Genomic DNA, 13968 nt, shown 5'->3' on the forward strand with positions numbered 1-13968 from the left:
TACAAATAACTTTTTCTTAAATGAACTTCATATGTTTTAAGTGGGTTACATTTGATGCCCAGAATTACTACAGAACATGTATCTTCTATTTAACTGGTTTCTTTTCCCCCTGAACCATCATATTAGCCTTTTTTAAAGTGCTATATTCATAAAAAATTTAAAATACTACTTTGAAACTGTATACTTGTTCTACCTTGCCCTTCTGAGAAATCAGAAGAGCAGCCTGCAACACATATTTAACTGAAGTAACACATTTAGCCTCACACAACATTATGGACATCATTATCTGATCGTATCACTAGGCACAGTGGCGAGACTGTGTTTCCCAGTGCTTACGTACACAAGTAAGCAGGCAGACAAAGCAAGAAGTTCTAACCATTTCAGAAACAAGGACAAACTATTTAATCCATATTACAAAATTCACTGAATACAGTTGATCTCATCCAAAGTGACTCCTGAGAGCAAAAAAGTTTCAGCATTATATTTTATATACAGCTATGAAGGGATTACTGGAAACCGAGACAGTGTCCTTATACCATTAGTCAGTACACCGTTTATGAGACCACGGCTCACTTTCAGGTTGAAGACATTACTTAAACAATGACCAAGTTTTACCACCACATGTTTGTTATTTATGAAGTTACGTCAATCAGATTTTATCATTATTTTTACATTATTTCTGCTGCCAGACATCAAAACCTGAGTCAGCTGCACTAAGCAATGACTCCTTTTTCTGTTCTCAAGTCCTGAAAGTGCTAGTTACCCTTGAAATCCTCCATATGCTATGCTGTAAACATTTAAAGATCTTCTATAGGATTTATTTTTTTCCCCTTCAATGCAGGGATGACTGCTCTGTCTGAAGCAAACTAGATCCTGCATGCTATTGCTTTCATTATTTTCCACGTAATCGGTCTGGAAGAGGCTATGAAAGTTTGATGTAGCAATGTTCTGTTAAAGAAAAAAAAAAAAAAATCAAGAGAATTACACCATTCTGAACCAGTGGAACCAAAATAATCAAGACCTTAACATAGTCTTTCCAGTCAGTGGGATGGAAGAAGACTTGAATGCAGACACTGGAACAAGTAATTAGGAACATCTGTGCTTGCATGCTTAAGTGAAAAGATAAGCAATATTTGCATTTTCTTCATCATCTTTCTTGCACGTGTGCAAGATTTTATAAAAAAGTTTACCACAGAGAGAAATGACAGAACATGATGTAATTAAAATTTAAAAAAAAAAACAACAAAAAAAACCCACTAGAAATCAAAGGCAACCAAGATAACATACATCTCCAGAACATTTTTCTCAGCTACATAAAGTGTGCATATACCAAGGTCTAACACACTTAGCTGCACCACATCAAGTCAAGCTGCCCAGGAGCATACACAATTTTGCCTACAGGATTACACCCCTTCTGCAATTTTTCAGTTTAAAGTAATTCCCTGTATTGGACTATGCTTAGTGAGAAGTACAGATAATATTTTGTTCCAATACTACTGTTTGTTTTTATGACATACTCAGAGATGAGGCAAGCCATAAGATGAAGTGCAGGGAAGCATTTCAGACCGCCAAATAATGCGTGCTTTAGAACTCAGCTATACATGGTTAACACAGGCAGATCTGCCAGAGTTGCATAAAAACTATTTTCATTTTCGAAGGGTGAGCAACTGAGGCTCAGTCAGCAAATATCAACTCTTCTGCATCATGGAATTCACTGTGGGTGTCTGAATGAATCAAATTGCATTTGTGAATATCTGCTAAAACAGAATTACAAAGCAAGTAAGTAAATATATATGAATTAAGTATCCTTATGAAATCAGAAAATCATGCTGACTCCTGGAAGACACCCAGAAGATCCAAAGATAGAACAGAAGGTTGATTCTTACACTCCAGCACAGTCCAAGCAAATTTTTAATACATTGAAAACATTTGTGTCTGGTATTTGTACCTGCTGGGTATCAAAATTATTCTGTCCCAAAACAAGTTTTAGAACCATCCTCTCTTGTAGCTGAAAGAAGCCAGAAAACAGTTCATATGTTTAAAAAAATGGAATGGAAACCTTTTTTTTTTTCTCCCAAGCTTCAGTTACAACAGTCTAAGCCAGAGACTTAAGCAAATAAACTTCAAAACAGCCATTTGTCACAAGTAGCAAATTATCATGAACAATGAACTTGTTAGGAATCCCTTCTAAAAGTACGACACACACAAACAGGCTACCCAGCAGAGAAATCTGTTAACAATTTTATTTCTTTTGTAATGTTAAATATTATGGGACAGGATTGTATGGATGAAGAACTCTGAACAATGCCTCACAAGGAATAAGAAAGAAGTTCTGCCATGATATTAGCAAAGTAAGGTAAGGAGAAAATTTACACAGTAAGAGGCACCATTTCCCCCAGAATACCTCTTGTCATATTCCTGAATGAGTGGGATTAGCAATCTAATAAATCATTTTTCAAGAGGTAACAGCAACAGATAAAATTTTAAAGGATTATTAAAATAACATTTACAAGACTCCGAACAATTTTTGAATTCTTATTAAAACCACAGAAAGAAGAACAATTCTTTATTTATGAATTTTCATAAAGGACTGACTGTGCGACTGACACCTGCTATTGATGACTTAATGTACAATTTTGTCCAGTAGCTGAACAGTTTGTCTTTTCGGATTGTGTTTTCTAACCGTGCGAGATCATTAAAGGCAAAGCCTGTTATGATGCTGTACACAAAAATGGTCACTTGGACCATACTACCAATGAACTTGGTAGGTAAACAAATCTTTTTCTGGCCAAGAAAAAAAAAAAAAAAGGAGGAAGCTGCATTTTGCATGCTTCTTTTACTCATTCTTTCTACAAGATGAATTTCCCTAGAAAGAATCCAATGAAAATGGCTGCAATTACGACAAGAAGTGAAGGAAGAGAATTAGAGCCATTATCTCTGAGGGCCAAAGCTGCAGGTGATCCAGATTTATCGGAGTGCGCTACCTTTCTGAGCCTCAAGCCTTCATCCTGAGGGAGGAGGGAAAAAAGCACGGAAAAAAAAATTAGGAATACATCTTGTTTACAATTGTAACCATCTGAACTCAAAGGCCAAATTTACTGGTGATACTTTAAATATTTAAAGAAAAAAAACCACAAAACAAAACAAACAAAAAAATCCAATATATTACACCACACGCAAAATATGAACACAGAAAACCGTAATATTTCAGACAAGGACACGCAATCCACTAGTCTCTCTCCATGCCCCGGTTAAGAAAGATTCTGAAATTCTCGCTAGGCACAGTGGAGAGTCCTGCTTTTACTTACTATGTGTCAGAATTAATTAGTAGTGATTCCTTACTGTTAAAAAAGCCCCTCTGCTTTGTGTAGTGTTTCTCAGAATGTTTCAATGTAATCAGAATTACAAGTGTGGAGATACCATCATTTCATAGTTCTTTAAAAGGCTACCATGTCCAATGAAATTGTCAGATACTCAAATGCAAATACATGAAAAAGTCACATAAAGTCACATATTGACTAGTTACAGGTTACTGAAATGGCACCTTTACATAAAAATAATGTTTGCATACTTCCTCTGGCCAAGCAATTGTCCCATTCACTAAAAATTTGTGATACTGAACATTACTACTTTGGATCTCATTTACTCATTCTTAATGAATAATAATGCATTTCTAGTAAAAGCTACTAAGCTAGTACCTCAGACTTAATTAAAACCACTTCATGTAGGACCATTCCATGTAAGAAGAAAATTATGTAGCTTCAGTATCCACTGACCCACTTTTGCAATCACAAAGTCTGAATCACTGAGAAGTTCAGAATATACAGTATATTCAGGATAGGAAAACTGTATTACTAATCGATTTTGACATTCTATTGGCCTAATTACAAATCAGACCTTTCAATCAAGAATAGCGAAGCCACTTCAACATCAACATGGAAGCAGAACTTACTCTCAGGTGCCGATTTTCATCCGTCAGCTTCATGATCTCTGCCTGAAGTCTTTTGCACTCCTCCACTAGCTTCCTTGTTTCAGTATCATTAAGTGAAGCACTATGTGGTTTTGGCATCGGTCCATCCTGCTTAGATGTATTCAGTACTGGGGCAGGTTTGCTTGCATCTGTATCATTCTACAAACATTAAGAATGATTTGAGAATTTTACTTACCTAGAGAAAAATCATCCACAGCTTAAAACTGAATCAATTCAGCTGTATACTGAACTATAATATGGTTCAATGAAGTTTATATTTACAGTTCTGAACAAAACCTTCTGTTACCAGTTCAATGGCAATTAGCTCAAATATTAAAAAGTAAGAAGTTTGCACTGTTTACATTTGGTACTACATGCTACTGCGACAAAAATTAATACTTTAGCTGCTTAACACTGGTCTAACAGGCACCCGAAAGATAAAGCACACCAAATGGCATTTGAACTTGAAGGAAAAAAAAATAAAGTAATTCTGCAGTATTAAAAACTAAAACCAAGTAAAAACAAAACAGGTTCTGTCACAAACTAAGATGAAGTATGTATGGCACTATCATTTTGCACTTATAACACCTTAGTGAAGAAAAATAAAGTATTGCACAAACATGGAATTTAAGTTTCAAAGCATCTCTGAAATATACATTACTAATTTTGAATACAAGTGAGAAGTCACATAAAAAAGCTGTGAAAAATCCAAAAACAAAACTAAAAATCTAGTTCCCACAGCTCTGCTCAAAATGCACTATGATCTTCAGCAGACATTAATAACAGAATAGATTCAGCTGTACAGCCCAGGTTACCATCAGTAAAAACACAGCGTTCATACGGCAATACACTCAGAAACAACTCAACTTCAGACTCGGGATTCGGTACGCCCGCTTGCTTGGCTACAGAGCGATGCCATTTAGACCACCACCATACTGCATCTTTCACAACCAAAGTAGCCCCAGGTAAGTATTAAACATAACAGAAAATCTATTAAAATGTAGGCACATCTAAGTAATAACAAACCAACTAAAAAAAGATGTGAGAATTTCTTTAGTTCCTATGCAAGTAGCAGTTATTTCATCTACAGCATCTACTTGCATTTGCAATGCAGCCATAGAGAGCCTAAGAGCCAGATTCTGCTACTCCACATTGGTACACCTAACTGGATTTTAAAAGACAAACATATTTATAACAAGAGGAAGCACATCGGGATCTGTTCCTTTTTTAATTGAACAGAATAGCTGAACAAAATTCCTTTGGTAGCACCTTTGACTAGACACTTAAAGACTTATCTCCCTAGAACAAACCTCCTTCTGCTGTTTGACCACACTGATTGGTTTTTTTCATGTCAATTTTCTGACTATGACTGGTAGGCATCTGAAGAAAGTTGTTGCTCACTTGAGTGAAATGCTTGTGTCCTGATGGAGGTATATCCTGAGGCAGCAGGTGAGACTTAGCGTCAGGATTTGGCAGACTTTTTTAATTGTCAGGTTTAAGGGATTTAAGCAGAGTTTTGCAACCCTATGCTGCTACTCAGAAAAATTTAAATATTATGTACAGTCAATACTATGAAGATATCACATTAAAGAAAGAACAAAAGGAGGTAGTGGGTTATACAAAACCTACATTTCTCTCACTACATTACATATTTTATAAAATGAAAAAAAAATACAATTTTTCTAATATCTAGGTAAAAAACCCACAAAAAGTAGACAACTATGTGCCTTGATAATAAATGCTTAACCTTTACAGTTTTAGCATTTCACACACATTTAGGCAGCTTACACCTGAATGAAAGGCTGCATCTCAAAGATTATCCTTTTTTGAAAAAAAATCTAAACAACATACACTGACGTCACATATGAAAAATATCTTTACATTACACTCAAACAACTGTATTAGAAGAATGGTTGCAAAGACGGCTACTAGCCAGCTAGCAGCCTTCATTGAGACCCTTTATACATGTAAATAATGTGACAGTTCTTACATGCACGGATTCATGCTAGTTTTCCCCAACATGCCTTAGAGACTATTGTTACACCTGGGCAGTCAGAGTCATAATACACTGAATAAGCTTGGTTGTTTACAGACATACTACTTTAGTACTCTAATTCACAGCACTAAAAGAAGCACACACACAAAAAAAATCCAAAGCAACAGAAAAATAACCCAGAATATACAGTATTAAGATTCTGTAAATTAGAATTTCAAAAGTATGAGGGTAAAAAAAATGTTAATACATAGGAATTTAGTAATATTCTGCAAAACTAGGTAACTGATAGATAACTACTATCCCCAATAGCAGGAAACACAAAACAGACATCTTCAGTCTACATACAATGAAACTGTCATCTAGCCAATTGGAATAGATTTTGTCTGAAAGCAAGAGCCTGAAAGAGGTAATGGGATTTTTTTTTTGTCTATCTTTACCACTACCTCAAAAAAGTGCATTTAGCATTCCCAAAGTATGAATTAGTTTCTAACCAGCATTTATTTTTCTAATTCAGTTGAGTTAGAAAAAGAAATCTGAAAATTGAAAAGCATTTAATACTTTAAAAATGATGCAATTCACTTTTCAGTATTGAAGATTCTTTTTTTTAATCCAACAGTAATAAAATAAAGCAAATCAGTAACAATGAATGCAAAATAATTTTTGCACTAGTCTCAGTTGCTGGAGGTCTTTAAGATGCAGTTGGACTGGGTGCTCCCTTTCCAACAAAAGGCCAGACCAAACAGTATTTCAAGGTCCCCTTCAACCTGGGCTGTCCTATGATTCTATTAATCTTTGAAAAGTTATATACTGAACAACCCTCCCATTTAATTTAGTACCAGTTCCTACAATCTATTTAATCAACAAATCACATCAGTTTCGAAAAAAAAAATTGAGAACAAATTTCTGTGAGATCCTAATAGTCAGTGTATGACAGCTTCTTACTCTTTTCTTACTTACCAGTTTATCATTTTCGTTGGGCATTTCAAACACACATCTCAATTTGGAGTCCATTAACTCATCAGGTTTTGCTTCTTTCCACTAAAACAATTAATACAGTTACTGAACAGTTCGTAAGCTTGCTCTTAGCACCTGTCTCCTATGCAGCTGAATACTGTCCTTACCCTAGCTGCAATTTTCAAATTTGTTTCTGAACAATGCGTTTAAGAACCAAGTTCTAAGCCTATCAGTCCTTTGTAAACGTACACTTTATGCCCCGTCTTGGAAGCACCAATTTTAAACAGAAGATTGATAGATTTTTAGTGACTCTGTATTTAGTTCCAGAGTAAATTTCTTAACTTCCTTCATATTTTAAACAACTTCCTCCTTTTACTGCATAATACTTTACATTTTGGGGCTAAAGAATTTTTCAAAGCTCTCTATATAAAGAACATTTTAAATTCTAACGTTTATCAACAGATTTAAATAATTGTGAAATATGCTAGAAGCTTTCTGCTCAACTACCAATTAACTTTCAAAGTATATGCTTCATGTAGTTGACTTAAATTTTCAGGCTCAGAGACTGAGCAATTTTTCCAGCAGGTCATCTGAAGCTACTTTAGAACTTTAGGTCTTACAGACTAGAATATTCAGGCTTTTTATAACATCCTCTTTTTTTTGTTGTTGGTTTTTTTTTTAGTGGCCTTAGTTGTACACCAACTTAAAACTGCAATTACCAATTTTCTACAAGATCTGTTTCTCAGTATTCTATACCTGAACATACAGAAAGCTGTTATTTGAATGGGATTTCTAAAGTGGATTTTTACATCCTCACCAAATAGCTATGCTTCACTTACCACACATAACACGGAGCTATCAGAGCATATTAAGAAAAATAAGCCAGACCAACAAGGAAGAGATGTTAACTTTCTAGATACGTCTCAAAAGCTTAACAAAATTTTACAGATTTTCGACCGTTTCCAGTGAAAAGTGATGCCATGGTATGTTTTCCATTCATATTAAGTGGACAGAGTCTGAACCTGCAGGTGCCTAGTGGAATTCAGTGATTTATAAAACCTCAACTTTTTCCTTCGTTTCCCCTCTTCTCCTCTCCCTTGAATGAATATTGAACATACCTGTGTAAACCCAGGCATTCTTTAAAACTGTTTCTAGAGACAGAAGCCTGCTCGTCATTCCCCTCCACCTTACTATACATGCTTATGGGAGCCTACACACACTCTCAAAGGGCAAGTTCTTTTTAGTCACTTTACCACATTTTTACTTACCACTGCCTCCATATCTGAAATATTTGGTGGTGCATAGGTTGTTTGTACCATAAACTTGTGTTTACTCTTCTCATTTGGGTCATAGTCAAAAGGCTGCAGCATTACTGTTCAAAAGAAAAAATAAAGCATAGAACGGATTCTTCAGCTAATAACTGTAATAAGCATGCTATCCACTTTAAATTTGCCTCTCACTTAACAGATACTGAAAGCTAAAATGCAAAGCCATTATTGAAAATAGAGCAGATACACACTATAGCAACAGGTACTGAAAGGGAAGATCTTAGACTCTTCCAGAGTCTGGGGTAGCTGACAAGATTATTTCGGTAATTACTATAGCTAAAAGACTTGTCATATACATGTGTGAATGAACAAATATTGTATGTCAGTCAAAGAATTCTAACACACATGACAGTTACTCAGGGGAAGAAAAGAAAAAAAAAAAGCACAGGGGTCTACATTAGGTAGACCACCAAGCAGTGGAGCAAGTTCAACTGACCTCTGAATGTATATTAATCTAAACTGGAAGCAAAGCTACTAAAATACTTCATTCAATCTGCAGTTACTATAGAAGATAAAGCTGCCTGGGACTTTAATAATACATCTTTAAAACACTTTCAAATTGAGCTCTTAAAAAAAATTACAGTGATTAGTTACCTAATAACTACACGACTGCACATTTTACTACAGTTTTGACATTCTTAACTATTGAAGTCCAGTCTAACAGTTAACATCTGCTCAAAAGTACTCCAAAATCCAGGCACGCACTTGAATTCTGTGGCAAGTTTTGGGCCTCCAACACATTTTACCAGCAAAGAAAGGGGGTGGGATTCAAAACCAAATTCCCCGTAAAGGCCGCTTTAAATGAAGCATATCCATTTCTTGCATTTTATCTTATGTATTTTCTCACTGCATTGTCAGCTTTCAACATACTGTAAGGCAGATTTTAAAAAAAAAAAATAAACCACCCTTCTGGATGAAATCAGATGTTTTTGACACAACATAGTTTGTGTTACAAGTACCAGAGGTAGAGCATGCAAGTGTTTCAGACTTTACAAATTACAGTCTTTTTACTGTGCTTTCAGCTTTCCAAAGTTGAAAACTCTGTTGGTCAAGAACAAAAACCCATGTTTCTAAAGTTATTCTGAAGAGTGTACAAGCTCAAAAGGAAAAAAAAAAAACACATCACTGGTAGGGAACTGTGAGATCAGGGATTGCCTAGAGCACAATTACACAGGATTGCATCTAGGTTGTGCCCACTGCCCCTTGTCCTCTCACTGGGCGCTGATGAAGAGAGTCTGGCTCTATCCTCCCTGCATCCACACTTTAGATATTTATAGACATTTATAAGGTTTCCTCTCAGTCTTCTCTTCTCCAGGCTAAGCATTCCCAGCTCTCTCAAGCCTTCTTTGTAAAAGAGATGCTCCAGTTGCCCAGTCATCTTTGTTGCCCTCTGCTGGACTCTCTCCAGCAGGTCCCTGTCTCTCTTGAACTGAGGAGCCTAGAACTGGACATGGTACTTCAGATGTGGCCTCACCAGGGCAGAGTAGAGGGGGAGGAGGACCTCCCTTGACCTACTGGCCACACTGTCAATGTAGCCCAGAATACTATTGGCCTTCTTTTCCACAAGGGCACATTGCTGCCTCATGGTTAACTTACTGTCTACCAGGATTCCAAGATCCTTCTCCCTAGGGCTGCCTTCCAGCAGCGCTACCTCTATCTGTATCAGTGCATGGAGTTGTTCCTCCTCAGGTGCAGGACCTTACATTTGCCCTTGTTGAACCTCATTAGGCTCCTCTCTGCCCAACTCTCCAGCCTCTCCAGATCACACTGGATGGCAGCACAGCCCTCTGGTGTGTGAGACACTCCTCCCAGTTCTGTATCATCAGCAAACTTGCTGAGGATACACTCTGCGCCCTGATCCAGGTCACTGATGAATACATTGAACAAGACCAGACCCAGTACTGACTCCTGGGGAACACTGCTGATTACAGGCCTCCAACTTTATCTTGCACCGTTCATCATGACCCTCTGAGGTCACTCAACCAGCTCTCGATCCACCTCACTGTCCACTCACCTAACCCACACCTTCTGAGCTTCCTAATGAGGATGTTATGGGAGACGATGTCTGATGTCAACGTAGACAACATCCACTGCTCTCCCCTCATTTAACCAGACAGTTATGATGTCACAGAAGGCTAGCAGCTTCCCCTTGGTGAATCCATGCTGACAACTCCCAGGAACTTCTAATTCAGTCTGTACGCTTCAATACTGCTACGGTTTCTAATAATTCAATTGTATTTTCTACAATTCTGAATCTTCATTGGACATATAGTTCAACATGCTTTCCTTCACAGAGAGAGTAAATTCCTCATTGTAGGATTGAGCTGCATTAGTTTATAGAATACTAAGTACAATATCACACTATCAAAATTACTAACTTGGCCTTTCCAAATTCACTAGTATCTTTGAAAAAAGGTTACTTCTAAATTTAATCACACTGCTACCTAACAAACATTAGGCCTTAAATATTAGTTACAAGTTGCAGGTGTTTGCTAGAGAATGGTTATGTCTTTTTTTTTTCCTTAAACACCATAAAGAAAGGATAAGTGAATAAACTGAATCAGATCTATTTCACAAATAAAGCACATAAAGTAATTACAGTATTAGACATGTTTTCATACAATCCTATTTTGAAGGGTATAATAATCAGGTTTCCTTAATCATTGGTCACACTGTGGTCCAAAATATAACTGATCAAATGAAATGCTTCTTCTGGGTATGGATGCTACAGCAATTTATGTCTAAGAATTGTTCCATCAACAGACTACTGAATAGCAAGCAGTCCTTCAGTTTCCTGAAGCCAAGGGAACAGATGGAGTAACTTGAAAGACATAACCATCTATGACAGAAGAGTAACACACCGTATTCTCAAAAGAAAAATCAACAAGCAATTGTTGTGAACAATTTAACAACAAGCAATACATAACACAATAATAAATAGTTATTTTGGACATCAAGGTAAAGAAAAACAGGTCGTACCAAATTAGTAGGGTTTTTTTAATAAGACATATAAACATGGCTGAAGAAGGTTTCCTAGTGATTCACAACTGAATGATAACTAAAATGTCCACGGGCTTCCTTAAAATGACTGTTAAATCATAGAATCACAGAACCATAGCATGCGTTGGGTTGGAAGGGACCTTCAAAGGTCATCTATTGCAACCCCCTGCACTGAACAGGTGCATCTTTAACACTGTACCAGTGTTTTGCAACCCTCGCAGCAAAGAACTTCTTCCTAATATCTAATTTAAATCCACTCTGCTCTAGTTTAAAAGCATTCCCCATCATCCTATCACTACACGCCTTTGTAGGCAGTCCCTCCCTAGCTTTCTTGTAGGTCCCCCTCAGGTACTGGAAGACCACTGTAAGGTCTGCCTAGAGCCTTCTCTTCTCCAGGCTGAACAACCCAGCCCTCTGATCATTTCTGTGACCCTCCTCTGGACCTGCTGCAACAAGTCCATATCCTTTTTGTGTTGAGGGGTCCAGAGCTGGACACAGTACTCCAGGTGAGGTCTCATCAGAGTCAAGTAGAGGGGCAGAATCAACTCTCTCTATCTGCTGGCCACACTTCTTTTGATGCAGCTCAGAATACAGCTGGCTTTCTGGGCTGCGAACATTGTTGGCTTACGTTCAGCTTTTCACCTACCCGTAAATCACATATGCAACAATTAATTTAAAAAGTGGCTTGACTCTGAATCAGCATGATGCATTACACAGGTTGAAGACAGCTAACCCTACCTCAACATTTAGTTTTGAACACAAAGTTTCAGCCCATGCTATCCTATAGTGATTTCTCTTTGCATAATGTGAGAAAAATCTTTTTAACTATATGGAAGATGAGTCAGGACTGAAAACATTAAGTTGAGAGTGGAGATAAAGTGGGTCACTAGAAAAACTACCTGTGCACTTGCCTTATCAAGCAACCCAAATAAACCAAAATGATGAAGCTGACACTTTGGGGAATTTAATTCTGAAAAGCATTGTGGAGTCACTGCAACTAATACACATAAAAGCATCTTGGGGTCACTGTAGCATGAGAATCCAGTAATATAGTAAAAGGGATATCAAAGATTCCATGTTATGGAAACTGAAAGAGTTGAGCAGTATGATACTGCTTCCCTTTATTGCTGAAACTGAAGCTGAAATGTTGTTTACAGATCCAGTATTGACTCATTTAAAAAAATGAAATATTCAAAGCATTGAAAGGATGATTTATAACTATGAAAACACAATTTACAATAGGTAAATAGAATACTTCAACATATTCGATTCCCTGGAGAGGAGGTCCAGCAATACCCTGATCATGATGTATGGCTACCCATGTGAAAGATACCCAACACCAGGCCCTGGTTTGATAATCCCCTTTATTCTGGTGATTCCTACCTTAGTATGATCAGGGAATGACCTATGAAAATTCAGCAGACTGATAACCATGGTATTTTCCCATTTTCTTAAGAACATCTATTCTGATGATTAACACCTGATCTTCCTGACATTGTACAGTCCCAGTAAAGAATTAGACCATAATATACCCAGATATCAAAATTTTACAGATTTTCAGAATTAAATATGTAAGACAGACATACAAGGAGTTTCATGGAAAACAGGAAAATATTGGCTGGCTTCAGGACTCTCAGTCTTCTGGCAAGAATAGATTAATTTTTTAATCCCCTCACCAAAAAGCAAAAGCAGTATGAGAAGAAAAGTGTCTTTATAGAGAAGCATACTAGGTTTTTCAAATTTAAGGGCTACAAACTGCCCTATGTACCTAAAAAACAAATATTTTTTTAAAGCAATTTAGTGATTGCCACTTAACATACACTACTATGACAAAAGAACTATGAAAAAATTCCTCTATTCAGGGAATACTAAGGTAAAAACAACTAGTCTACAATTGAGAATGAATGTGAGAATTAAGGTTTTTTTAAAACACAATGAACTGTCAAACGTTAAATTTAAAACAGAGCAGCCAAGGAATGCCCTACTTCAAGATACAAACATGAATATAGCAGTCTGAAACAAAGGTACTGTTAATGTCACTGCTTATTTCCAACTTTCTTCTCCTCCTTTCAGTGAGCTGTAGATAAATGTGACAAATGCAAGTATTTCTGTATGGAGGATTTTTCATGTATCATTGCAGCTCTGTATCAAGTTGACATTGCACTAATGAAGGGGATCAGTTTTATTATTAAAAATATCTTTTTAAAAAGCTGACATACTTCAAATGCTATCTAAGATCAAGCATTAGAGAACCTAAAAGCATCTACCTACAACTGCATAGACTTATTTTTACCTGAAACAATTACAGATGATCCTGGGTCAATAATTCCACTGTTCGGCCTCACACAGTACCGACGAGGAGCTGTGGTCTTCACTTTGAAGCATACTTTTCTTTCTGATGGATTTCGTAGTTTAAGATTTGTAGTTACTACATCTGTAAAAGGACCTGAAAAAAAGATTGTTGGATTTTTTTTTAAAAAAAAATATGCATCTCTGGAAAATAAATCTGTTTACACAGCGCAAATTACTCTTAAAATATAACTTGATGGCAACTAACTTCTAAAAGCAGGCTAAATCACACCTTTGTAAGCACATATATTGTTACACGCAAAGCACACTCTATCACCTTAGTTGCAATAATATACACTAGAGCAATGAACAAATAACTAGTATGACAGACTCGAGCTGCTGGAGCAAAAAGTTCATAGTAATGCCAATTT

General features: G+C 36.6%; 1 protein-coding gene across 1 annotated transcript; it reads right to left on the reverse strand.

The window, feature by feature from the left end:
- Window positions 1–2229: 2229 nt before the first annotated feature.
- VAPA (VAMP (vesicle-associated membrane protein)-associated protein A, 33kDa) lies at window positions 2230–13713 on the reverse strand (the record flags this gene model as incomplete). The annotated part of the gene is made up of 5 exons (XM_009870344.1): window positions 2230–3008; window positions 3953–4129; window positions 6924–7004; window positions 8189–8292; window positions 13542–13713. Coding segments are annotated over 5 exons (693 nt in total), but the record flags the coding sequence as incomplete, so codon positions are not given.
- Window positions 13714–13968: the final 255 nt, after the last annotated feature.

Source organism: Apaloderma vittatum, unplaced genomic scaffold (genome assembly GCF_000703405.1).
Source record: "Apaloderma vittatum isolate BGI_N311 unplaced genomic scaffold, ASM70340v1 scaffold8005, whole genome shotgun sequence".
NCBI lineage: Eukaryota > Metazoa > Chordata > Aves > Trogoniformes > Trogonidae > Apaloderma > Apaloderma vittatum.